This window comes from Rhea pennata, chromosome 17 (assembly GCF_028389875.1).
Source record: "Rhea pennata isolate bPtePen1 chromosome 17, bPtePen1.pri, whole genome shotgun sequence".
Taxonomy (NCBI): Eukaryota; Metazoa; Chordata; class Aves; order Rheiformes; family Rheidae; genus Rhea; species Rhea pennata.
In genome coordinates, this window is record NC_084679.1 from 12,327,273 (window position 1) to 12,354,673 (window position 27,401).

The window sequence follows — 27,401 nt, forward strand, 5'->3', positions numbered from 1 at the left end:
TTTCTCCCCAGAAGACATGTATTTGAATTAACTCTTGGTAAACATAACCACAGGAGATGTGAATATGTGCCGGGGAAGCATAAATAATTCCACACAGATAGACACACACACAGACAGCAAACACGGACACGGTTCACCAAGGGAAACCAAGAAGTGCAGAGCACGCCCTGAGGCTGCCACCAGTCCCGATGGCTTTGCTCTCATCCACCAAGCCAAGAAGAGCTCTTCTGCTCTTGCTTTGCAGCAGCTGGTGGGAGCATAAAAGCTGGGGAGGAGGAGTCTAAAGTTGCAAGTATCCCATGAAAGCATCATGGCAAGTCCTGGCTCTGCAGTTTCCTGCAATCATGTTCTCCGAGGAATGGTTCCAGTTCTAGGAAGTTGCAAGTCTTTCACAGTGTGAAAGGGCGGAGGGGCATGGGGACCACCATGAGGGAGGAGCAGCAGGTCATCTCGCAATGTTCCAAACGCAGCCAGCCGATAAACCTTCACATGGGAACATCGGGGCTAGATGCTCCATCTAGGTCCTCTTCTGCCCTCTCTAAGGTGCTGATTCTTCTTTAGCTGAGAATAATCTTCAACGGGACATCATGCGAACAAACTCTGCAAAGAACGTGAATGAAAAGACAGGCTGAAGCAGAAGGCATCCAGGGTCCCCAACCCAGCTCTCATTCCCTGGAGACAGCGTGGAGCCCGGGGCAGACCAAGAGCCCTCACAGCCTGTTGACAGGTCTGTGCAGGTCTCCGGCCCTGGAGAGTTCATGCAAAACAGGCCCTGGTTCCAGGGTGATATGATCCCACTAACTAGGACCCTGGGGCTCCTTCCCAGACAGCGTACAGCCTTGTTTGCACAAAAACTCCTTGGGAGACGCTGTGGCAAGCGTGAAGTGTTTCCACCCTTCACTGCAGTGTAATTTCAGGGCACATTGATTTATAATCTTAGTGGCACGATCCAATTTCTGAGTAAACTTGCCATTTCAAAGAGATACCAGCTTGGGAAATCTGGTGGGTGCTAGATTTTCTGTAGAGAGAAGTTCACTTCATTGGTCTTGAAGAGACAGGTTAGCTGTAAGGATATCCTGGATATATTTCTCCACTACCCTGCAGCTTGTGAAGTCAATTACGTTTGTTCAAACTGAGTGTAAATGCCATTGAATCTAAATGCGTTTTCATTTTGCACTTAAATTGCCCAGGAATTAATAACTCCACAAAGAGGAGGGCAGTGGAAATTACTCCCTTGGCTTCTCCCTTTCCATTGATGGAGCTGTCCTCTGACAACTAAAGCAGTAACTCACAAAGAAAATGATACTGGGATAGCATTTCATGTATTTTAGCTGTCTAACATAATTTAGCTGTAGGAAACAAGGAGAGCAGTGTCATGTAATCAGCCAGTGTAACAGAACAACAGCAGCTATCAGCTACTTCCTAAGGAGACATCTGTAGTTTTTTCTCATTTCAAAGTCCTAGGAAGCTCAGTAATCCTAAGAGTTGAGACCCTTTGTCACATCGGAGACCCAGGAATGCCTCTGAGTAAAAAAAAAAAAAAAAAGAAAAAAAAAAAAAAAAAAGCCAGGTCCATTTTATTTTAATTATGAAGTTCCTGAGCTTCACCCTTACTCCAAAAGGATGCCTGGACTTGCACTAGGAAAACAGAAGCAGCCTGCCACTCTCACACCTTCCCGCTGCTACGTCCGTTCAGCCGTCTGATACTACCATTTCCCTTGCCAGGACCCTGACCTCTATTATGCTCTATTAACATTGCTCTCACCATGGCTAATGGCTAGGATAGCAGCCTAAGCACTCTTAGTTTTCCCACTTCTTTCTGGCTTGGAAAATGTGAGAAAAAAAGATGAATTTCCTGTAGGATTCAACATGACACTCCTAGATCAGATATCTGCAGTGCCAGTGAAAAGTCTGGCATGTGACTGTCTTCTGGCATAAAGATACTGAAACAAATTCTCAATGAATCCAGATAAAGTAAGTGACCCAGAGAAAATGGTAGGTGTAATTCATTCTCCAAACCAATCCAGCCTCCTCACAGCTCTTGCAATAGATTTAATGGAAAGCAAAATGCCCCATAAGGAAAGCTCATGCACAGCAAAAGCTGCTTCTGTGTGGCAGGGAATACATGTATCTTATCACACTACAGTTAAGGAGACCTAACTGAAACCAAAATGCAGCAAGACAAGATACACAAGTGAACACTTCAGATGAGGAACTTCCTACATGAGCCACTTTTCTCCAGTTTCCTCAGCTGAGGAGGAAAAAAACATTTCTTGCTTATTCATTTCCCTATACCTCAGATATCTGGGCCCAGAACGTGCAAATCTTCTCTTCCACTTCAGCCTCTGAGCTGAAACTCTGACTCACGCTAGAGCAGACGGACAGGGAGCATTCATCTCTCCTCACCTTCAAAATCAACGCGCCCATCTCCGTTCAGATCCACATCCCGGATGATCTCTTCGATATCCCGATGGCCCACCTGCTGCCCTAGAAGCTTCTTCATGGCCTCTCGCAGCTCGCTGGTGCTGATCTCCCCATCACCATTGGTGTCAAACTGCGAGTATGTGAAAAATACCAGCAGGAAATAGGGTTAATGGGAATGGAACTTGCTCTGGATTGGATCCTGTATTGTCCTGCTCTTGAGTGCCCCATTTTCCTTATATTCCTTCTGTGTCCCTCCTTTTCCTCCTTCAGACCTCTTTTGATCTGGATCTAGCCTATCTTTCCTTCTCAGAAACCTCTCATTACTGCTGTGTCTGCACGAGCTTTCCTCTTCCTTGCCTTCCCTTATCTCAGTGACTTTCTCTGTTCCTGCCTTCTTTCGTGCCTGGCTTGGCTTTTTCTCAGTCTTCCACTGTGCTGCTCTCTCCTTCTCCTCTTCTCTTCCCCAGCGGGTCTCCTCTCATCCCCATTGCTTGCTCACCTCTCTAAAGGGCACGCAGCACAGAGCACTCACCTCTCTAAAGGCATCACGGAGCTCTTTTACACCAATCATATCTGCGGTTTCTGCCAGAAGCTTTGGTCCCATCAGCTCAACAAAATCTTCAAAATCCACGTGGCCACCCACTTGGAAAAAGAGGAAAGATCGCATGTAAGAACTCCACATATTAGCGAAGGCCAGCATGCAGGTTTGCACTTCTGTGTGCCTCTTGCACTGGAGGCCGCCACATACTGCCAGAGAGAGCTTAGCTCTCCAGGAGGCAAAGCAGAGAGGGTGCAGGACAGTGGCAGAAAAAGCAGAGGTATGTCTTTGCATTTGCTGGATGTGGGCTCAGCAGAACAAGCCCAAGCTGTGCCACCTGAGGCTGCCAGGGACTGTCATGCCCTACGGCATCACATACCAGGTATTAGAGGCCTGACCCCAGAGCAACTCTCTGCTGTACCTGTGCCGAAGGGAGCTGAGGTTCCTGCACAGCCCGGCAGCGCCCTGCAGCAGAGGTGGAGCCTTGCTCCAGTGACTAATATTTATCCAACTGTTCATTCATCATATTTATCTTTTGCTTGTTTGTCTCCTATCTGTAAGTTAGCAGTGACACTCAAATTCCTAACTGCTTGTCTAATGATAGCCTGGGCACCAGGGTTATCAGCCATTTTTATGCGTGACTGGCTGTGTGTGTCACATCTACTTCCCTTGACCACGTAACTTGTCCTTTCTACATCAGCATATGTCAGAAATAACGTGCAGTAAGTATCCTTTTCCCACCCAGCTGTGGGTAATATCCTGCACTGCCACAGATATGTGGTGACAATAAATGATGGTAAATGACAAGGGACACAGACTTAGCTACAGTGGATTACAGGAATGTTTGCCACATTTTTCCATTACCCCAGCAGTAGCTCCCAACGGTAACTGCCAGCACAGGCTCCTTGCAGCCCCTCTCCAGCTGCATGGCAAAGGCCTGCAGACACTCAGAGCAAGGTGCGTGGCCCTTCCATCACCCATTCTGGCCAAATCATCTCCATCTTCCCAGGCTCCTTCTTTAGTCTCACACCACTTAGACGTCAGTCTCAATAGGACAACACCCTCCCCCTGTGCTCCCATGTCTTAACTGCCCACATCAAGGGCAGTTTTACACCTGACAGCATAAACACAAGGGGGACAGCCCTTCTACACACTGTTCCCGCAGAGCACAGTCCACATCCCCCTTAGTCTGACAAGCAGGAAACAAAGGCTAGTGACCACAAAGGAAGAGGAGAGAAAACGGATAAGGAGTAAAATAGAGAACCAAAAAAAGAGGGGGAAAGAAAGCAAAGAAACAGAGAGAGCAAGAGACCAAGAGAGCCCAAAACAGCAACACAGAGCACAGCAAAAACAGGGAGGTGTGGCTGAGCGACACTACTCACGGTTCATGTTGATCTGCTGGGAGAGCTCTATGAGCTCCATCTCCGTAGGCATGTAGCCCATGGTTCGCATGCAGTTCCCCAGGTCCCTGCAGTTAATAAACCCATCCTTGTCTTTATCAAATTCCTTAAAGGCTTCTCTTAATTCTGTGGGAGTGGATCCAGAAAGAGTAACATTGTCAGTGACAGCTTGAAATACCTTTTCCAAGAAACGTCCCTACAGTCAGCAGCACTTTATGAGGCCAGGGTCTCTAAGATACTGCATATTTTCCCAGGAGATCTCCCCGAGAAGAGGCAATGACAGGAGCAATTTTAAGCTCGTCCATTGGCAGCACTGCTGACCAATTCCTTACAGCAAAGCTTGCTCAGACAGCAGAGGCTTTGAGCTGTCACAAACTTGAGCTTTCCTAAACTGCATTCCCTGAAGAAACTGTAATGAATAAATTTCCCCACTCTCACCACTGCACTATACTCTACAGCTCTCACTGCAGGGGTCAGCAGCTAAGACAGCTTCCCTGGAGCTGCACTTATTACTTCACTTATCCTCCCACCTTGAAGAAGCTGGAATGGATGCAAATTCCCCTACTGTCAGCAGTCTTGCAGTTTTTCATATTATTCCTTCTGCTGAGGTTGCCAGAGTCCAGGAATCACCTCCCTTGAATTCCCCCAAATTATTTCACCCCTTGGGGGCCAACCTGGAATGGCTGGCCAGTAGGTTTTCACCGGGCAGGAAGAAAAGTGACACAGAAGGAGTGACAAGTTTTACCTTCAATTTCTTCAGGACGCAGTTCTCTATCCTGCAATGAGAGAACAGACTATGTTAAAGCCATTTGCTTGCCAGGAACGTGGTGTCAGAATAGCACTTGTTGGTGCATACAGTTCTGGGATAAGCCAGAAAGTGAGAGAAGAAACAAGGAGGTGATGACATGTTTAATACCATCTACCTGGCGAGGCTTCCCAGCTCTCCTCCCCAGGAGGGAGGGTGTTAGCCTGCACACGTCTCTGTGGAAGCCCCTCTCCATCTTGTCTGCTGAGCAGGGGGACGATGGGCGCTCCCCAACAAGCAGAAGAGACCTGGGCCAGCACGGGCTGCCTGTGTGGCCTCCCCACCTGATGGATGAGAGGGTACTATGAGCATCTCCATGGGCTTCTGTGGCATTCCCCAGTGGCAGCCCCCGGAAGCAGAGGCTGTCCCTGCAGCGGCATGGAGCTGCCCTCCCGCTCCAGCTGCATTCCCTATGGCAGCTCTGCCAGAGACGTCCAGGTCCAACCAGCTGGAAGCTGCCCCTGTAACCAGCAGGTCTCTGCCACTGTCTACATGGATCCCTGCTGGCAGCACAGGGACAGCCACAAGCTCTCTCACAGCCAATGTCCCAGTGTCATTTCCTATGGTCAGTCTCCCCAAAAAGGCAGGAACTTCCCCCTTCCTCCCAACCTCAATTCCACACACAAGCATTTCGAAACCAAGCATGAAGGCAGACACACAACATATACATCATCAAGGTCATCTACAAACAAAACAGGACAAGGATTCACCATGTTCAGGAAACACTGCAACTTCAAATATCCAAACTGAATTTCTTGGAAGAAGGGGAAGGATATGAACGAGTATAGGAAAATTCCAACACTGTACCAAGAAGAAGAGATGAGCATGGAAATGCACTGCGTTCTGGTTTAAACACCCTTCCTAATTCCTCTCATGGCTCCCAGGCAAATCCAAAACATCTGAGAATTTGGAAACAGAGAAACGCAATCTCTTTTGTCGTCTGACTCTCGTCTCTTCCCCTCAATAGTGGGGAGCGTCTCCTTGCTTTCCAGGTGTCCTGCAGTCTCACCACATGTCCCTGGAGGCAGTGCCCTTGATCAGTTTGAGAAGGATGATCCTTTGCTATTTAACCACAGGCTCCTCTGGAAACTCTGATGGCGGCTGCTCAGAGCACGTCGCAAACTAGGACACACACTGGCTCGTGTCTGTGCAAAGTGGGCTGTGCCAGAGGAGTGATCTGCTTGCTACTCATAACCTTCCCAGAGGCGTCTCTGTGCTGGATGAACTGTCAGAGAGCGCTGGCCCTGCCATTTCATCCTTCACAGACCTGGTATTTTCAAACATGTCATCCCATTTGTTCTGCTTTCATCAACACCGAGTAATAAAACAGTTGAGAACCTTCAGACCGGACGCAGGAGGTCTTACTGTCCTTGATAACATAACAGATTAAAAACACACGTGATCAGCACCACCACATCGTGCACCTCTTTCCAGAGAGGTAGCAACCATCAACCCCCAGAGCTACTGCCGCGCGCCAAGGGTCAGCATGGCGCTGTGGGAGCCGCGGCAGGGCCGCTATCGCTGCTGCAGTATCAAGGGCGCCCTGACTCACCCCATGGCTCCTGCCCGGTGTGGGTGTCCAGAGGAGGACCCAGGCCTTTCGCCGGCACAGGACCGTTCCCTGCCCACTCGCTGCCGACCACTCTGCTGCAGGCATCACTGACGTGTCGGAAATGAGGGCTTCAGCACCCGCTCTAATTTTGCACACCGAGCCGCATTTGCGTTTGCAGGGCTCTGAGCATATCTTTGCACATGCAGATTTTAGCATCAGAGCGCCACAGACTGCGAATGCAAAAGGAGGGGGAGGGCTTACGTCCTTCCAAAAATCTGACTCAAGCAATAACTAACGTCATGAAGAGGTTTTCTGGTTTAAACTGGAAAGACAATTCCTTAAAATGCTAAAGGAGGAAAATCACCTGCTTGGGAAGAAATAGGCTGGATCACTTTAAAGCTTTTGGAGAAGAATATGGAAAGAGGAACAAACATGCTCAAAGAGACAGATCCCAGAAACGAGCAGAGGTGACTCTCTGAGTTCATTGTAGGTAATGATTTTGCTCTCATTTCTTTCTGTTCTATGCACAATAAATCCTGTTGGTCTAGAAAGTCAGTCAGAGTAAAGCTTTCTATTAGATGCACTTATTCTACAGCAGCGTTGTTAGAGACATCACTAATCCTATTTTGGAAACCTCTCAGGATGCTATGAGTTTCCAGGGCCCAAACAAGCGTGACTGCCCACCAGGCAGCTGGATGTGTCTCTTGCGATGGGTGGCTTTGAGCATGCCAAGGTCAGGGAGGGTCCCTGTGCAAGCACAGTATATTGTGTGTTAACGAACTGGCCCAAGAATATGTGATCACTTAGTGGCTGAAGTTTGGGAAGAACAAAAGGACTTTGGTGAATAGTGACCAACAACAATGCTTTTGGGGGGTCTCTGGCTGGAGATGAGATTCTAGAGCTGAAGATCTAGGTGTCTCCTACAGCTGTGGATAACTGTATCAGTGTATGAGTGTGTAAGGCTGAGATTTCTCAGAGAAGCAAACAAGTTCTCTCAGGTAATTGAGGTGAACTTTGTTTTACCAGAAGAATGTGGAATGCACTGGATGAATATATGACAATACACATATTCACTAATACGTGTACATAAAAAGTGTGTTAATACACAGTTTCTTTGTGTACGTCTTTAAATTCATGTTAATGTAGGAATTGAATGTTCAAAAATATCTTTCATGTCTTGTAAATATACAACACTGGAGTGCATATTTTTGTATATTCAGCATGGTCAGGTGTGTCCATTTGAATTCACATACAAATATATCCTTATTTTTTCTATATATACATTAGATACATATGAACAGGCAGCTACAAACAGATGTGACTGAATGGATGGATGTGGTTTTGCTCTTTTTTTGTGGGTGTATGGGTTATAGCATTTGGCAGTCTGGTACTATGTGCAAATACGAGGACAGATTGATTGTCTTTGGTTTATTTGGCTGGGATCACTGCACCAGCATCAGGCTGTGTATGAAAGTGCGTAAGAGATTGTGTTTAGATATCTATGTGGAGGCAGATGTATCCTCATTTCTGCTTGTATTAGTGTGCTCACTGTGAGCTGATAGCACCGATATCAAATACGGGTATCTCTGTGGGACAGCGTGTTCTCGATATGGATGCCTGATTTGCATTCAAGTGGCTATTTAGACCTTAAATGCTAATATGAGCCTCTGGGAATGAGATGTGGATGTCTTGCTGGAATAACAGCTTTGAATACTGGATTCCTCCTGGGCCATATGATGTTGCCTACTTGAGCAGGCATGGATCTATCTTCCACAGCAGCGTTTCTAGAAGCCTCCTCGTGTGGTGTTTGGGCACAGGGCTATCTTGGCACATCCTGCAGCCTAGACATTTGCCTATGATTGTGTTTGCACTTGGAGCCGCAGCCGGGATGCCTGAGACCCGGGGCCGTGGGTCAGCGAGCTGCGTGCCCGCGGCGCGTGCGGGCGGCTCCGCATCCCCAGCCCGCGTCCACACGGCCCCGTGCACGTCTCACCCGGCTGGGGGTAACTTACGTACAGGCTGCCTGTTTTCTGCGAAGCCCTTGCGCAGGAAGATGCAGGCCGGCCCCAGCAGGTTGTGCATGACGGCGCAGTTCTGGGCCAGCATCATGAGCGGACCCTGGTAATCGCAGGCCGACGGCCCCTCTTCACTCGTCTGGACAGCCTTATAGCACGTCTTCTCCTCATGGCGGATCTTCCCAGACAACCAGCAGCAAGCAAACAACACAACAGAGGATGTTACCTCCCCGTTTCACCCAGCCTTTCCTCTGAAGTTTTACTGAACCGCCTTGCGGAGTCATTATTGCTACACCTCCTTCATCTCATCCGCACTGTGTCCCCCCCACTGATGCACTGTGATTTGTACAGGAGCAGTAAGTCGAGGAGTTCACTTTCAAAAACTGATGAAAGTACAGTCAACGAGGAGAATTTCACTTTGAAACAACATCAGACTCAATGCTGCACACATCTATCCCGAGCAGCCCGAAGGGCCGCACTCCCGCTCTAAGTGCTGGAGTTAACGACTCCTGGCAGGAGCTGCAAAGGACGAACACGTGCTGGCAGCACCACGCGTGTGCTGGCGTGTGCACAGGCAAAGCCGTTGGCAGAGCCGCCTCTGCCAGGGCCTCCCCAGACCACGAGGCAGAGCCTGCACACGGACACAGAGTTAGGCTCCACGTTTGATTTCAGCAACACAGCCTCACATGCATTATAACATTATGAGAAGGCCCTTTAGAGGATTGGTGGCTTTGCCTGCTGCAGTCTCGCACTCCCCATTCCACTTCGAATCAGTGACATTCTTGGGGTCTCAGTTACTGCATTTACAATCCCAAAGTTGAGGTCGGTCACAGGCACAACAATATTGTCTGTCTGCACTTGCACAGACCGTTTTCCTAAGCGCGCACGTCCTGCTATGCTCGGGCTCCAGAACAGAACTCAGCACTGGATTTTATAAGGAGCCGCTGCTTTCCTTTTATAGAAATGCATTTCCCTGGCTCTGCAAGAAAAGTCTTATCCTGATATTCCCATGCAGCTATAAAAAAACAGCACAACCCACAGGACCCTTGGTTTTATAGAATAAACATTAATCATGCATCAGATTCCTGCTTCAGGAATGAGCTCTGCTTTCACTGACAGTGCTCCCAGGGGTGATCAGCAAAGCTCTGTCAATAGCCGTCGTCCCTTGCTATTAACCCTTGTCTTAAGGGCTTCTTCTTTTCAGGCTAGAAGACCAGCTCCCCCCCTACCCTCACCCCATACACACACTTATCCAAACCTATTGTATTTATTTGCTGTCTGCCATGTGCTATGATGTGTGCACACATGGTTTGCAGGTCACATTTTTACACACAGTCTTACACCAATCTGCTCATGTACAATGTCATGTGAATATCAAGCATCAAAACAAAAACAACTCAGAAAGCGAGCCATGGAGAAAGAAAATGAGGAAGCAGAGAAGCATCTTCACTGCAATCATGGATGAGGAGGAAATTTGTCGCTGATTAAATGTAGCACATAGGACGTTTGTCCTTCAAAACATGAAAGATGAGCATCAGTCCGCAAATAGCATATCACCAGTTCAGCTAAATGTCATGGCGTCTGTGTTGAACCACATAGCTTCATGACATCGTGCAATATATTTTCAAAATTATCAGCTTTATCCCAGGTGTATTTTTTTCAGTTTAATACACCAAATAGTATGAATCACTTAAAATAGCCCACATCAGTCTGTAGCATAATTCCACTGAAGCCCAGCGAAAGAGGGAAGGCCGCTAGCCTATAACTAATCCTTGCTTTCTGACCCTTGCAGTCAATAGAGCTATTATCAAGTCACAGAGCCGTGCTCAGGAAAGGTCAGCCCATTATTTTCCTGCGTGGATAGAGATTGCAAATTTGACGAAACAGTGGCCAGGAGCGGCAGAACAACTTGGCCATACAACCCACCAAAGTGCCAAGGGCCTGGCTGAGCACGACCGGGCGGGGGGCTCTCTCATCTCCGCTGGGGTGCCCCTCGCAGGAGAGGCACCGCGGCTTGCTGCCGCCGTTTGGGGGATGCTGCGAAAAGGGAAGCTGCCAACAACGGACATGGTGGGGATGAAGCCTGAACGCTATCATCCAAACAGGCGAGGAATGCAGGTACCAATCAGTCCCAGACCAAGCAAGCTGGTGGCCTGGAGGCGATTCTGAACTTTCAAGCTGAGACTACGTATTCAGGAGAACAAACTCGGGTATCCAAGAGAAGCTTTCACGCACACATTGCCCAGAGTTCCTCCTCTGTCTAGCTACCACATATGCTCCAGCTTGTGCTATAATCCCTTCTCCTATACAGAGAATTCAATTCTCTTGCTGCCCTCAAAATAGTAAATGCTACTGGGCAGTGTGGTTAGGAAGCTGCTAAGGAAAGTGTCTGGGAGTAAGAAGTTCTTTCATTTTTTTTTCTTCTCCTCCTCCACCATTTTTTCAGCAAAACACAAGAAAAAATATAAGTAGGAAATGCTTCTCCATCATAGAAGAATCCAGTCTTCCCCCCAAAATGGATAACAAATGCAAGAGACCTTCACATTCCTCAGCCAATCTGTTTATCATCTAAAGTCTCTGTTTCCACTTGCTGGGAAGAAACACATGGTGGAGACCATAAGCAGTAAGAAAGTTGTGCCTGGTAGTTCTGGCTTAACAGCACCAGATGTAGGCAGCTCCTCAGTCCGAGGACATGAATGCTCAAAGGAGCTTTACTGAAGTTGGGGTAAGATGAGGACAGGAAGGAGTAACAAGAAGAGAACGACTGCTTCTTCTCAATAAAACTTACTACCATCCAGGACCCAGGTCCTGATCTTCCTGAGTTCTCTCTCAGTTTGCCCAAGTTAAATTCTGAGAAGTAAGACCAGGATCATAGAACAGCCAAAATAAGTTGTCCATTGTATGAGTGGTTCTGTGAAGTATCCGGTGTAACAGTGTGTGTTGGAATAGAAAAAAATGAAAGAGCCCCAGGACCTCTCAAGATCAGTCCCTGAGGCTTTAACTGATGGCTAGCTGGGATGAAGCCTGCAAAATTCTCTAATTCAGCTTTGGAGCCTTCTCCCTTTAGTTCTGCCATCTCGAGCCTTGTAACTAGGCACATAGTGCATTATTCCAAGCAGCTCTTAGGAATGAAAGCATAAGTAAATAAAACATGGATCACATAGAGTTTGTAAGACCCTGAATCCATTTGGATTTAAGCAGCCAGGCCACACTTCACACTCTCAACTGCAATCTCCTTGATCATGTTGAGCACAGCTACGGTCAACTCAATTTTTTGCAAGTTGGGGGCAACTTACAAGGAGCCAATGTGGAGTTTGCAGACGTGCAACATTTGGATATATCTCAACTACTTCTGCCTTTTTCCCAAGGTCACTCTGTGCTAAGGACCAGTCCCAGCACTGCCTAACTGCTTGGTGGGGCACCATCTCCTTGTGCCTCCTGTCTGCCCTGTGGCTGCCCGTTGCCATTTCTCGCCATGTTTATACAGCCAAGGCAAAGGACAGGCCATGTTTCTACATGGAAGAGGCAAATCCCAGGCCAGAAGAGACTCCCTGCTAGAGAGTCCTCGTCCCCAAGAGCTCCTCTCCTCCCAGAGGGGCTTTTCCCAGTGGTGAGGTCTCCTCGGTGGAGCACCCTGTTATCAGTAGCATTTCCCTGTGGGCAAGGTCTCCACAGGCGCAGCACCTCATTGCAGTACTCTCAATGCTTAGCATAACGTTTTCATTTATAAGGAGTGAACAGTTTTTTGCTGAGTTATTAGATTGCCAGCACTGTCAAGCAAGAACTGTTTGGCTGATGAGTTCACTGTGCTGCAAGGCCTTCCTCACTCAGACAAGGAACATCACCAGGCAAATTATTCCCATTTCAATCCAGCCCCTAACAGCAGAATAGCTCCTTCATCCTGTTTTTTTTTTATTATTATTATTATTATTTTAATCTAAGCACCAAGAAGTCTGTGGGTTGAGGCCTAACAGATACACATGGCAGCTTGCACATGCAGCACAGCTAGGCCCAGATGTGCACAGCCGGGCCGTGCTGATGTGTGACATGACCCATGAACATGCAGTTAAGGCCTCACAGAGAGAGGCACGGAGAAACAGAAAAGCATGCTTCTGTAACTGAATACACACGGACAAAACGAGGTGGGTGCATACCCCAGTACCGGTATGCAGAGGAACGTGTGCCTACATACAAACTTGTGTGAGGACATATACTACCAAGTACACGCTCACAGACACAGCTATATAACCATGCATACGTGTTGTGAACCACACACATTCCCCTATACGTGTACACACCTCTGAATGCATATGCAGAGACATAAATAGCTACGGACACACATACACTTCAGATATGGCCATTTAAATGTCCATATTCTTATATATACCAACAGGAATACATGTGAACACAAACACGTAGTCACAAGCACATGAATGTATGTCCCTGCAGAAGTGACATGCAGACTACTCGTGCCGACACTTGTTTTAAGCACATGCACACACATACACAAACTCACACGTATATACATCCATTAAGATGCCAGTACACAAATGTGTTCCAGTGTATTATGTACACAGAGAAGCATGAGCTTGCACATACACAGTGGAGAGCTGTACACATGCACACGGAGGACAGACACATGCCAACTCCTCCACATATATATTTACACACACGTCGGGGCACTCGGCATCCCGGGCTCTGATGGCTGCGCTTGCTTGAGCAGCTCTTACAAAAAAGACTGGTGAAGAGAGCTGAACCCTTCGTACACATCTCCGCATTTCTCCCACCTCCCTTTCCCCGCTGCCCACGACGTCACCCATCCCAAGAAGCAGGGCAGGAAACGCACAGTGCACTTTGATTCAGGGAACATACCTTTTTTGAGAGGTTTCTCAGTGGAGACTTCACACAGTTGCCCATAATATGCTGAGTCTGCCTTTCCGGTGGACTTGGTTATAAAGGAACTGAAGCAATTGATCCCATTAAAGGTATTCCTTGGGAGCAAAGCAAGAAAGGCAGCGCCAGGCAAATCCAAACAGCTACTGGCTGCTGGGGCTTCCCTCCTCAGGGAGCTTTTTCTCTCTCTGCCTCTCTCTCTCCGTGTTTTTACTTTATGTTCACTTTCTTGAAGCGATGAAGCAGGAAGGAGAGGGAGGGGAGAGAAACAGACAGAAAGAGAGGGAGAGAGAGGGAGAGAGAGAGTGAGAAGGGGGGAGAGAGAGGGAGGCGGATGTATAATCTACATCAGATTAATGTTCAAATCCCTCCCACCCCCCTCAATCTGCAGGCAAGATTGTTTCACTCACGGGAGAGGGCTGATTCAGGGAGAATTAAAACAGAGGCACCACAAGAAGTGATTTCAGTGATGAGTTCGGTGAATCCAGCTAGTCTGGGTGCACACAGCCTCTGAACATCGCATCCTCTAGCTCCCTACCCACCCCCACTTCTAACTCCCTTCAGCTTTTCAATCACCGGAGAGCCAGGCTGGCCACCAGGCAATCCACTTAGAGGCTTGGAGCGGAGTCCAGAGCTCATTTTGGAGCAGAAATGGACCATTTATCTGGGTGAGACCGGTTTCAGCTTATAAATCACAGCAGACATAGAGGTCCCTCATTCCTTTCATGCCTCTGTTGAAGCAAGCTGAAGGCAGCAGTCCAGTGACCCGAGGACACTCACAGCCCCCTGGCTGTAACTTTCAACCACGAGGGAGAGATCTTGAGCCAGTTCATGGCAAAGTCTTTCAAGCTTTCTGCAAGTAGAAATCAAGTAGTTGTTTTCCTGCACGCATCTGTCAGGGATGGGCTCAGACCTGAATCCCAAATCTTAACAGCTTGGCAAGGTGTGACAAAGACTTTATACTTCAGATCCACAGTTCACAGGTCATTCCTTTTCCAAACACCCAAGTCCTGGGCTCCATAAGGGGCTCCTGTCCCAGACCCAGCTCTGAACTGAGGGTTAACAGAATCATCTCTGAGAAAAAAAAAAAAAAAAGGATGAGCCCACAATATATTTTCCTATGTTCTCAGGCTGAATGTAACAGTGTTCCATCTGAAAGAAGATTTAAATTGCATGAAAGACTCACCATCACCCCAGGCAACAGGATCTGAACAGGATAGTGAATGCATCCTTAGCTGTGAAGCCACCATGGCTGCATCTCCACAGCAATAAGAAGCCATGCCATGAAGAGCTACCTCCTCCAAAAACTGCAGAGACCAACGTGGCAATGATCCTGTACCCCACCTATGCCACAGGTTGGTAGGACACTCAGATGTTCAGCTGAAAGATTTCGCTACCTTCTTTGCAAGTATGATTCCAAACAAAAGGCTCTGCGAAGACCTCATCCATGGGCTGAGCACTTGTACCACACGCTCTTCTGTGCAGGAGACAAGGACTTACCCTCCTGTTTAGTTTTAAGGCTGAAGCACAGAAAAGGATGATCTGTCAATGTCACAGTGAAGTTGGGATTTTTATGTTTCTGCCCTAGAGGTGCTGTGGGAAATGCAGAATAATTGCAAGGTGAATCAACAGTTGTTTTAGAGCTTAAAGGCTTCTTCCACCTGAGGACACTAGTTTAGGAGTCCAGCCATGGCAAGAGGCACCAGCTTCTCCAGGTCCAGTCACAGTCAAAAGCGCAGTGCAATGTGGGATAATGTTTCTTGGTCTTCCTCATACTAGCCACTTCCCGAGAGTGAAAGGAGCAGAACATCGGCCTCTTGGGTCCCCTCCATGCCTTCCTCAGTGTGCTGCCCAGGAAGAAGCTGCACGAACACTGGAAGTCTCAGGTCCTTCAAAGTAAGCAGCACACAATGGCTGTGGTGGCAGATACTGGGCGACATCTCTTGTCCACAGGGGCAAACTGAGATAGGTAGAGAGGATGGAGAAACTCCTGGCCTGGAAGATCTCCATAGCAGAGCCCACCCTTACCGGGCCGTAAGACAAAGCTGTTCATGAGCTGGGCCTGCAGGCTGCTGTCACAGTTTGAGGCTCCCTGATGAAGGAGAAAATACATACTCACATGCGGGGGCTGCGCCAGCCCTGGCCCTTGCGGAGGGGGACTTGGTGAAGGATGCCGAAACTCCTAGCTGCCCACAAGGCTGCCATCTCAAGCTCTCTTTCTATTTCCCCTCTTAAAGTAGTTAATGGGAGGCTCATCTACCCTCAGCCAAAGTGCTAGTCATTAATAATATCCTCTGTCAGTTGGAGCCGTTCCCCAGGCTCCTTGTTTATTGACAAGGTGCTTGTCTCCCTTGAGCAGAAGCTGCCGCACAGCAAGCGAGGCGCCGGGGCTCCTTCCTGAGACAAATGATTCCAATTCCAGAGCAGAAAGAGGAGAGAGAATCGCCTCCTTGCTCCTAATGATTCTCCCCTTGACAGGCAGCAAGGAGCCCAGGAACACCTTGCAACTGAGAGGTGCCATCTCCTGCCTCCTCCCAGAGAGAGGAAGTGGAGCAAGCGAGGCAGGTACCTCCTGCCAGGGCAGGACAGCCCGAAGAATTCAGCACAGCCCTCGTGCTGCTAGGGACTGCTTTGCAAGATGAGGATTGAGCCTTACAGCACTCTGAAAAAAGTTGAGATAGTGACCTTCCAAATACAAGCTTGTACCAGAGTATTGCGAGCCAGCCACCATGGCAAACTGCTGTGGTTGCCTGCTCACTTCTCTTCCAGAGAGCCCTCTAGTTGCAGGCAGTTGCAGGCAGCACGGGCAGGACTGAGAGACCTGCTGCAGGGTTTTGAAGGCAGCTTTCAGTCCAGAATGGGAAGAAGGACTTGAAGCCCACTTGCACCAGGTTTGCAACACAGTTCAGTCCTTCAACTCTGCAGGAACAACTCTAGCAGAGCCACTGGGGGCCTGTCTGTAAACCATTTTCTCATCTATTTACCCTGAATCTCTTCAAGAGCAACTGGGCAGCACATCACAATCTAGCAGACAGATCCTGCTGACCTTTAAGTTTGAAAATCACTTTTTACATGGGAACCTTGTTCCCGTCTCCTCTATGGGCAGCTTAGAGATATGCAGGAAAGTGGAGTTGGTAGAAAGGTCATTAGAAGATTAGGTTAGAGGCAGCCTATTTTCTTCCTTCCTCCAACCGAGGCTGCTGCAAGAGAACAGGATGCTGAGAATAAGTGTGTCAAAAACATTTGTGTGTAGGTGCTGATCTGTGGGTATGCCTATATCTGGGGTAGTCAGTGTGTGTGTGGGAGGGCTGCACATGCATGTATACTGGTTTTCCCACACTGTTCTTTGTGGCAATCACACTGTTCTTTTAAGGTCTGGGGCTCTCTTGTAAACTTTCTAAAAATCTGCAGGAACTCTGTGAAATGCCAATCTTACCTATGCTCCTGCATCGCTCCGTTTCTTCTCCAACTCACAGTGCAGAAAAGAGCCCTTTATGGATGCAGTTTGGCTCAGAGTGAGAACTCAGCACACATGAAAGGAGTTTGGCACATTGACTGACCTGAGCATAGAACAGAGATGAGGCTGGATGACTTGGCACGGGACAAGAAGTGATTTAGATGGTTTAATATGTCTGGATTCTTTAAAAAGAAGCAGTGCTGCGCTTGAGGCTGGCACCCTTGGTATAAATACTCATCCCATAGAAGTGCTGGATCCCACTATGGCTAATCATTTGATAGCTGCCAGAGACTTTATCCAGGGACTGCAAATATCAACAGCCACTATAGAAAGATCAAAAGTCAATACAAAATTTGGGCTTGCTCATCTGACTGAAGCTTTGCTTGGCCAAAGTTTCCAACGGAAGCGTGATTTGTAAAGCAAGACCATTCAGACGTCAGGCCAAGTTCAATGCTCAGTCCATGATTTGCTGGAATGTTGTATCAGGTTGTTGTTTGTGACACAGCACAATCACTACAGCAGGACAACATTAGCATGAAGGTTAATCTCCAACAGGAATATATTGTAAAGCAGCTTTTCACTGAAATCCATAGTTTTACCTAATGCCCACTACATGCTTGGAAAATGTCACTACTTAGTATCTTAACATACACCACCTTATTTAATTTGTTCTGACAGGGTAGTATTTTTGGTATACTTTTTCTGTCCCACAGTGGAGAGTGTATACCGTGATTATTGACTTTCAAGTTTTCTCCCAACTCCCCATTTAGCTGGTGGCTATAGATCTGTATTTTACAAGAAAAAAATCCAGTCTTGTTTACTGGATGACCTGAGATGAGCCTTATTCTTTGGATTTATTAACATCCTCACATTGTCAGTGCTGTTGGGGTCCTCGTTTTACAGCTCCCCACCGCTGGAACTTGCCTTGGCATTCCAGACTTCTGCAACTTCTCTTTCTTCTTTTGCATAAGGCCCCCAAGCGGTTTTGTTGCACATTGAGTTGTGTCTTCCGACCTCGAATGAACCTTGGACGGTTCCTTGTTCCAGGCAGACAAGCACAGGTTCATCTTGGGGCAGGGGGGGGGGTACCAGCAGGTATTGGCGGATACAGCCCAGATCTTCTTCCAGAGGGCTGAATATTTCTGCAGAGTTTGGGAACTTTCTTTGCTGTCAGCTGTTCCAGGAAGAAAGTGTTGCTGACTCATGCTGTGCATAATATTCTCCTCCATTAGAGCAATTGGATCATATTCAATCACAAACAACAGAAAGGTTATTAAAAAGACCTAAACTACCAAGGATATTTTCCATCACTCTCAAGGTAACAAAGCGTTGATTGGCAACTTCTGTACAGAACAGCTTTGTCTATAATTAATTGGCTCTACTGAATGTTAGATGCAAGCAGATGGGAACATCCGATTTCCTGACACCTTCCATGCAGATCTGGTACAAATATTTTGCACTGACACAACTTCCAGGATCCCATGCAGAAGATACATTGGCCAGAGCATCATACTTTGTGGATATTTTCTGTTTTTCAAGATCAACGGGCTGCAGAAGGTCAAATACAAATTTGAGGCCCAGAAGCTTCTTTAACAGTTTGCTGTGTATATGCAGTATAAAGAAGGTTCAAAACAAATCTTATATGGTCCCTTCTCTGTTCAATAAGAGAACTGTGAATCACTCTCTCTCTGCCTGGTATTGCTGTAAGAGTAGCTAATTCTTCCTTGGTTCCCTTACCTCTCTCAAAGTAGAAAAGGACTGTGGGGGGACAGAGGGGTGTCAGCATTTGGTTGGCCCACTGACATGCTATAGAAAGTGTGCTTGAGGCCTGGGAATTAGCACTAACCCAACGTTCCAACATAATCCTCCAAAATTGTATGAAATATGCCACTATAAAACTGACGCCTGGCTCACTTCTATTTTGAGTAAGGATCAGACAGCACCTTTAGAAGGATGAGACTGCATATCCCATATGAAACCTCTGGCTTTTTTCGACACAGCAGGTCACAAACTAACTAAACTCTTTGCATTATTCCAGCAGAATAATGGAAGATTTTGTTGGTGTTTTTTTTACTTCCTGCCTTTGAGTGTTGTGACATGATGCCTCACAATGTTACACGGTTGCCTGTTCCCTTCCAAGAACAGAGAATATTTCATCAGTGTGGGATGAAGCAATGATGTCTATTCTTTCCAAAGATGGTTGCAAGGTGCAAAGTACTCTATGGGAGGAAGGGGTAGAAGAGAGATTAGAAAATTGCTAATGACTTCATTCTTAGCTATACTAGTCCATGGTCTTACACTTGTACAGAAAGCTACTAAAAAACTAAACGACACCATATGAGTTCTGACAGCTGTTTGTCTTTATTTCTAAGAGGAGTATTAGATTGAAATTGCAGGATTACTCAAGTTCATGGGCACTGCTGTTGCTCTCTAAGGTCACAGGAATGTCAGAGGATTATTGAAAGGGAGCCCAAAGTTAGCTAAGCATCTTTTACTAAATGCATACCATATAGCTGCTTGTTATTGGAAATCAATACCACTCATAGACTCATCAGTGAAAACCAGTCACTGGAGCTGTGACGCTAGAAAGAACCACAGCTAATTTAGCTGACAGACCTACAGCCTAGCTAGTACATCTACTGCTAAACTCTTCCCTGCCTGACACTTTGTTCAAAGCCGTAGGCATCTACAAGATTTCATGAAACAAAAAATCAAGGTAGTATAAGTTGCCGAAATGCACAGTGGACCCATCTAAATGACGATTAATTCATTATTGAAAGCTTTTCTCCTCTCAAAAGATAAGCCGGATCCAACCAGAAGGTTTGCGCGTTTCAGTGCATTAGCTCATGCTGCTGTATATTTCATGAACTGAATATTTAATGAATGTTCCTTCAGCTTGGTTTTATTTTGATGCTTTTCCATATCCTTTTAAAACAGAGGTTTGTTTAAAAGGTAAACCACTGACAACGATTAATGTTTCCCGGCAGACCTGCTGCAGGCAGGAAGCTTACCCCTTGCCCCTCAGCGGTTCGGTGCGTCTGGCTCCCGTCCCTCAGGGTCTTTAGAAGCAGTAAAAGTGACAAATTTTTCCCCAAGCTGAGCGAGGGAAGCCGAGCCGAGCGGCTGCGCTCGAGCGGAGCGCTGTTTCTCGGTGCCTTTCCTTACGTACAGGAACACGCGAGACGTACCTTGGAACATATGGACGGTGTCAGCAGGCAGCGACGCGTGCATATGCCGGTTGTTTGTATACACAGGAAAGCGTACGTGCGTACGGGGGAGGGTGTGTACCCACACCGGGGGTACAGCGCAGGCCGCACGCTCGCCGCCTGTGCGTACACGCGCACACACACACGCACGAGGCCGGCGCGGAGGCTCCTCGGGGCAGGTTACGCGTGGGGCCGCGGAGGGCGCCAGGGAGGCCCTCAGGGTGGCCCATGGGTGACCCACGGGACGGGGTGTCCTCGGCGCCCGGGCTGCGCCCCGGCGCGGCCCCGTCCCTGGCACCTCACGGAGGGGCCCGGCCGCGCCGGGGGGTCGGCGAGGGGCTGGGGCAGCGCGCGCCCGCGGCAGGGGGCGCCGCGGGGGCGCGGAGCGCGCGGGGGCGGGGCGGCTAGAGCCGTTAGAGCCGTTAGAGCCGTTAGAGCCGTTAGAGCCGTTAGATGGGGCGCGGGAGGTCGCGTTCCTTCTGCGTTCTGTCTCTTTCGACCTGTGCACTTAACTTCGACCTAAGCAAGCTAATGACACACAAAAGGACAGGCATTCCTGTGGGGACTGGACACTCTGAGCCACAGCAGAAACCTCTTCACCCAAATTGCTCTGTGGTTTAACCCCGTAACTGAGTAGCAGTGAGGGAGTGTCCTCGGTTTGCCACGAGCGCTGACATGCGGCTGCTTCCTCCGGCGCACTGTGGCGCAGCCCGCACGAGCTCGCAGACCGAGACGCGTCGCCTTCGCTAACCCACAGCTCTCCGTTCGCAAGTCTCCATCGCTGGCGGCACTGCTCCCGCACAGCCCCGCGGGCAGCGGCTTGCCTCGCTAATGCGGCGGCTACTGAAAACTTCGGCGACGGAGCCATGGCCAAGCGTCCCCTCAGCGAGGCTGCGCACGGCCCCCTTGGCGAGCTCCCTCCACGCTGAGGTCCTCCTGCAGCGACTGCGCTTAGGCAAAACTCCTGTTAATACAGGCAAAGTCGAAGTGATGCCGGAGCAAGGGAATGTCATGCAGGGAGGAGAGCAGCGAAGGTGTTCAGCCTCCCCTTGAGGGGCTGGAAAACACATTTTTTCCTTGCCCACTTCTGGCTGTTTTGGAGCAGGATGTGCTTTACACCCGCTCCTCACACATACGCAGCCCCGACACAGACACGGCCCCAAAACAGGGCCAGCTCTATCATCCTCCTTGGTGCCAGGACCCACTGAGACCTGTTAAGGTTAACTAAAGTCTAAGAATAAGGAAGAATTAGCAAGAAAAGGAAAGGCCATTCAGGAAATGCAGAAGGAATCCTTCTCCAGTTCAACGGCAGTTTGGACCCTAACGCTAAACCAGGAAGGAAAATGGGAGAAGATGCAGACAGGAGAGGCTTTTAACTGCCTGTACAAATAGGAACACGACAGCCCCTTTGGCCATTGTGCTAACAGCAGAAGTCTGTAAATATTTAATGATTCCCTGCGGCATTGTTTGACCCCTACGAACCCCACGCTACCAGAGGCAATTGACAGAAAACTGTTGGGGAATCACTTCACTTAAAAAATTAAACAGTCAGGCAGGGTGTGAAAGCTAAACGGCTCTGAAAACACTCAGGTCTCACATGGTGAGATCACTTGCAAATTAAGATTGCATAGCAAAGGCCAGAAAAAGCTCTTCTTAAAGGTGCCAGCTTGGGCCAACCCTGTGGCACAGGGAGACTGATGCAAAGGCAACGGGAGGGTTGCTGTGCTGCTGTACCTTTGCAGTACGGCACTGCCACGAGCCCAGCTGCTAAACTGCTGCTGCACCGTAAGCGCTGCTGCCATACACGGCTGCCCCCAGTTCCTGTATTTAGGATCCTGCTGTATCCCGATTCCCCAATTCCTGCTGCCACGTTGCCGTTATATCATAGTCGTTGCTGCTGTTGCGCCACTGTCCCCACCGCCACACTCCTGCTCCGCATCCCCTGTGCTGGCATTGCTACTGCTGCCACATTAATAAACTCTGTCCTGCTGCCTCCTCACCGCTATCCCAGCCGCCGAGGTATCACTGCTCCTCTGTCCTTGCTGATGTGCTATGGCTTGATACCACACTGCATCCTGCAGCCACGCTACAGGACTGCCGTGCTGTCCTGCTCTGCTCTGCTCTGCAGGGGTGACAGCACGCTCCTTTTTCTATGCTGCACTCCTTTACCACTTGCCACTCCTGTACTATCCCACTGCCAGGTCCAAACAATACTATATACCCTTCTTACCTCCCCCTTCTAGCTGCTTTTCCTCTTCGCTTTTCCTCTCACATGCGCACCTTTGCCAGCTACACAACGGAGTCGCTGCACTCTCAACCGCTGTATTGAGCTATCACCACTGCAGCGGTGCTGTAAAACACTGTTGCCCCGCTATCACATGCCTCGTAAAACCAGCCCATACTAACGCTGCACTTCTGGCATCGCACACCTCCAGCGCTGCCCTCATGCTCATTGCCACTGTGCTACCAAAACTGCGGCAGGACAGGAACACCTCGCTGGCGGCCTTACAGAATTACAAAGGACGGCTCTGCCGGGCTGGTGCAGCCCTCTGCTAATATCACACCAGAAGCGATCGCTGTGGTGTAGAATAGCTTCCCCCCAGAATATTGTATTACGACATCATTTGACTGCTAAACTGTTCTGTCAAGCTACAACACTACACTATTATCACACCCATGCACTGCCAAACTCCTACCACATGGCACCAGTATCGCATCTCTGCTCTGCCACAGGATTGCGTTACCACACTACCGCGCTGTCGGCACTGGGCTCTCGGGCACCCGGTGCTGTGCTGCACTGAATGCTAACCTGACATAAACTCTACACCAGAGCGCTTTTCTGCAGCTGCCTCGCCAATCCCATGTGGGAACATGTCATTAGGCTAAGATGACAGCCTGGCTTATACTAATACACCATTATGCTATCCTACATTTGTTAATTCACCTACCGATCAATTACAAAATGGTAAAACGCCTTCAGAGAGTATTATTGTTTTATTATACTAAAGCAGCACTGCACCAATATAGCATGAGCCTAATTAATAAAATATTACTGCATACCGTATCCTGGCAGTACCGTGCCTTAGCATTCTTCTGGAGCACACACCCACAGTGCACTATTGCTGTGCTAGTTACATAAATGCTGCACTTCTGCCTTTGCTCTGTGTTCTCCCCGGCAGAGCTACAAATCTGCCTGCCTAAGACACAATCCTGTAGCCCCGGACTGCTTCTCTCCGCTGCTGCTGCAATAATGACATACTCCGTGAAGTCATCCCTGCAATGTTTTCTGCCTATCTGATCGTACCACTGTAGTGCTCTGCATATGCGACCGTATCACTGCACCACTGTGGAGCAACGGGAGGATGTTTCACATCTGCACAGCTGGGACAAGATACACCGGCGCTGCTGGACCACAGTGTGCTACTGCTGCGGAGAGGCATCACTGTGCTCCCCTCCTGGAACTACTGCAAAATTACTGTTTTAACTGTTTCACAGTGGGCTGTGTGGGCTGGAGAGAAGTTCTTGGATTAAATAAATTGTCTGCTAAGCTGTTGCTCTCTTCTAATTACAACGTGTAGCAGACTGGTGTCACAGCACCTGCAGCCTTATCCCACAATCCAGGACCTGACTGCACCTGTGACCAAGGCTCAGCTCAGGCTCAGCTTGGCCTCCTGTGGGTATAAGTTCCTGCCTGTCACAAAACATTTTTGTACAGGACTTCACGTTCATTTCTTCACTCACAAAAACCAGAATTTCCATCATCCCTTCCCATGACAGAATTTCCACTGTTCTCACCCTTGGGCTTTTAGTCATCCCTGGATTTTGATATCACCACAAAAAAAATCTTTGCATCTGTCCTGTAACCAGCTCCTTCTGCATCCCACCTTGTAGTTCCCCACACTCTGCTTCTTGTATCCGCAAATCCCTGAACAGCTCTACTATAACCCACTCCTAAAAGCCAGTCCTAAAATCACCACTAGATGGTCGTTTTCTCATAGTTACTTCAAAGAAAGCAAGTGACAGATGAATGCTGAGAGAAATGGGAATAAAGAATGTTATGCTCTGAAAGAAAGATGCTGGTGCTTGTTTATAAGCATGGGTGCCGGGTACTGACCAAAAGAACTAAAGCTAGAATCGAATCTGTCTCTTTTCTGTAAGTGGCATTGCTCAACACTGGAATTTAATTCTGTTAAGTTTATGGCATTCGAAACTGTCTAACGACTTTGGAATGCAAGCAGCAAAACAGGTAAAGGAGCAATGCCGCTCACTCCCGGCACAGCTGTGGTGAGGACGGGGGGCTGTGATGGGGAGCCCTGGCATGGATTTGTTTGTATTTCTGACATTTTGGGGACATACTGTGCCACAGACTTAATCTTCTTCTTAGATGCATCTCACTTTTGTCAGAACTGCAAGGACAGCACGAGACAGTGCTGAGCCCAGGGATTTCAAAGTCCGGTACTGATACATTGCTTCTTGTTACCTGAATGAGCAGCTAGCTACTCAATAGGCCCTTCCTTATTGCAACTACAACGTGTTAATCTAGATTTCTGGTATCCTGGTGGCACAGGAGGGGTAATATTAATTCTGAGTTAAACACAACAGCAACATTCATAAATCAACGGACTGTCACTGAGGTTGCGAAATTGTTGAGAATAGATGAGGTTTGATTCCTTCTGGAGAAGTTAAGATGAACAGAGGTAGACAACACTTTGAGACCAAACTAAGTAAGACATGGGAATGGCATGTCCTTCCCCCAATTACAAGGATTCTTCTCATTCTCTCCATAACTGTGATTTGAATGGGCATTCTGCAAAGCCTCCCAAACCAGCTTAAGGAAAAAAAAAAAAAAAAAAGGAAAAAAGCCCAACAACAAAACTCACAAATCATAATTCCGGTTTAATCGATCACTTCCAGGGCTGGAACTTAGCCCTCCAGGCTGCTGGCTTATACCTATAATTGTGCTTCTGGGAGATTGCAGTTACATTAATCTTCCTGGCGATTACATCTCCCAGTAACATCCCTAAATGGCTCTAAAAGAAAATTTCAAGCCAGTCTCCCTCTGCCTTTTCATTTTCGAAGGGTAGCCCTGTTGGGTGATTTCACTACCAGAAGCAGCTAAAAACGACAGCTTTGTACCCAAAGAGCTTGCAAACACTGCAAGCATCTGTTCCATCCCAACATAGCGACTGGGAAGGCTTCAGAACTGGGTCGGGATTTTTTTGTCCTCCTCCCCACTACCTTCCCCTGACAGCTTCTGCCACCAGAAATGATTCATATGCTGATTGTACAGAAATGTACCATAAGGAGATGTAAACAAATACAGCAAAGCAAGGCGGGGAGCCAGAGAGATGGAACCTAATAAGTAAATAGAATTACAAAAAAATAATAAAAAAAATATCGCTTCTCCGGCTCTCACCCTCAGCAGGCAGAGCCACAACTTCCTCCGCCGCAGCCGGGGCGAGCGCGCCGCGTCCCCCGGCGTCCCCGGCCGCGCCGCGGGCAGCTGCGGCGGGGACGAGCCCGAGCTCCGCGGGCGGGGGGCTCCTCCCGCGGGCGGGGGGCTCCTTCCCCGCCGCCCCGCGCCCTCCCCTCGGAGCCGCCCGGAGCGGCGGGCGCCGGCTCTTACCTGCCCGAAGACGGAGCTGAGCATGGGGCGCAGCTGGTGGAGCAGCGGGTCCGCGTCCGGCGAGCGGTCGCTGCTGCCCGACTTGGCGGAGCACTTGGTGCCGGGCTTGGGCAGAGGCGAGGCGCCCTCCGGGAGCTTCAGGGACTCCCTGCTGGACCGCTGCCCGGCGCTGGAGGAAAAGTCCTCCCCCGCCTCCTCCCCACCGCCGCCGGGCAGCGGCGGCGGCTCCGGGGGGCGGCCGGGGCCGGCGGGCGGCGGGAGGCGGTGGCGGTGCCGGGGCGCCCGCGCCGGCTCCCTGCCGCCGCCTCGCCTCGGCCCTCCTTCCGCCGGCTCCGGCGGGCTCTGCCCCCGGCCATGTGACAGCCGCCCCGCGTCCTCCGGGGCGCCCGGGCGGCACAGCGGCCTGCGGGCGCTGGGCTCCCCGGGGAGCGGCCCCCGGCCCGCCGGCCCGCCCCGCTCCCGCTCCCGGGCGCCCGCCGCCCTCCTGCCGCCCGCCGCCTTCAGCAGCGAAGTGCGGGACTCGCTCTTCGCCATGGAGGAGCCGCTCATCGCGGGGCCGCTAGAGCCGCATCCCCGGCCGGGCGGAGCGCCGCCGCTGCGGGCCGGGCTGCGGCGCGCCGCTCACGGCATGTCCTGCGGAGACCCGCTTAAATCCCGCACCGCGGCCCATGTGACGGCGCAGACAAAGGCCGCGCACGGGGCGCTCCGCGGGGGCTGCCGGGCTCCGGCCCCGCCGGGCTCCCCCCGCGCCGCCGCCGCCGCCGCCGCCGCCGCCCCAGGTGAGCGGGGCCGCCCCCCGCCCCGGGGCGCGGGCGGCAGCGCCGCGGGGAGCCCGCAGCGCCGGGCCGGGCCGCAGCACCGCGGCTCCGCCGGCCCCGGCGCTCCCGCTGCCCCCCGGGGAGGCGCCCAGCGCCCCCAGGCCCTGCCGCTCGCCCCGCGCGCCCACCCGGCCTAGGGACTCCGCGGGCAGCACGCGTCCACGAGGCACCCAGAGGCGCTGCCCTTACGGACAAGAGGATTCAAAGCCTTGACCAAGCCCCAGATTTCCAGAGGTTCCAGAGAAGAGGGTCGGCGTGCAGCTTCTACCTGTCCCACCACGTGCAGGGGGAAGCTTTGGTCCAGCCTCGCGACATAAAATGATATAAAGGAGTTTGCATCTAAAAAGCAGATTACTTCACTTCTTTGTAGTCGGACCTGGCTATTTATTTTAAGGGGCGATAGGTGGACTATAAAGTTCAATATCGTGTTCTCTTTAAGAGCAGCACCAGGTAATGGTATCACATCGGACACGTTCCCAACGAGGAGAGGACCCGATCCCTCCTTGCTCATCCTCCGCCAGCGCTTGCGCCTCGCTGCCAGACTTGGATACCTCAGCAGTTTATGTACCCAGAAAGATGAAGGTGTGATTATAGCAAAATAAGCTTACTCATGCTAGCTCTGCTCTTCTGGCACATGCACAGCAGTTACTATGGGATGACACATGAA

At 49.7% G+C, this 27,401-nt stretch overlaps 1 protein-coding gene across 4 annotated transcripts; it reads right to left on the reverse strand.

The window, feature by feature from the left end:
• CABP1 (calcium binding protein 1) lies at positions 1–26,465 on the reverse strand. 4 transcript variants are annotated; one of them, XM_062590301.1, is made up of 7 exons: positions 13,607–13,847; positions 8,736–8,912; positions 5,108–5,138; positions 4,345–4,488; positions 2,957–3,066; positions 2,407–2,554; positions 1–600 (listed from the first exon to the last, which is right to left on the reverse strand). In XM_062590301.1, the coding sequence occupies exons 1-7, from the start codon at positions 13,649–13,651 to the stop codon at positions 575–577; spliced, it is 681 nt and encodes a 226-aa protein (XP_062446285.1). In that variant the 5' UTR covers positions 13,652–13,847; the 3' UTR covers positions 1–574. The 4 variants fall into 4 exon arrangements, with proteins under 4 accessions (XP_062446285.1, XP_062446284.1, XP_062446287.1 ...); XM_062590300.1 differs by lacking the exons at positions 8,736–8,912; positions 13,607–13,847 and adding an exon at positions 25,917–26,465; XM_062590303.1 differs by lacking the exon at positions 8,736–8,912.
• Between the last annotated feature and the right edge of the window lie 936 nt (positions 26,466–27,401).

What these genes read in the sequence shown, in the direction of transcription:
- CABP1 (XM_062590300.1), bottom strand. Translation starts at nt 26,465, where the DNA reads ATGAGCGGCTCCTCCATGGCGAAGAGCGAGTCCCGCACTTCGCTGCTG. An exon ending in TCAGCTCCGTCTTCGGGCAG is followed by an intron (nt 5,139 to 25,916) that starts GTAAGAGCCGGC and finishes CTCTCATTGCAG; the next exon opens with GATAGAGAACTGCGTCCTGA. An exon ending in CCAGCAGATCAACATGAACC is followed by an intron (nt 3,067 to 4,344) that starts GTGAGTAGTGTC and finishes TCTTTTTCCAAG; the next exon opens with TGGGTGGCCACGTGGATTTT.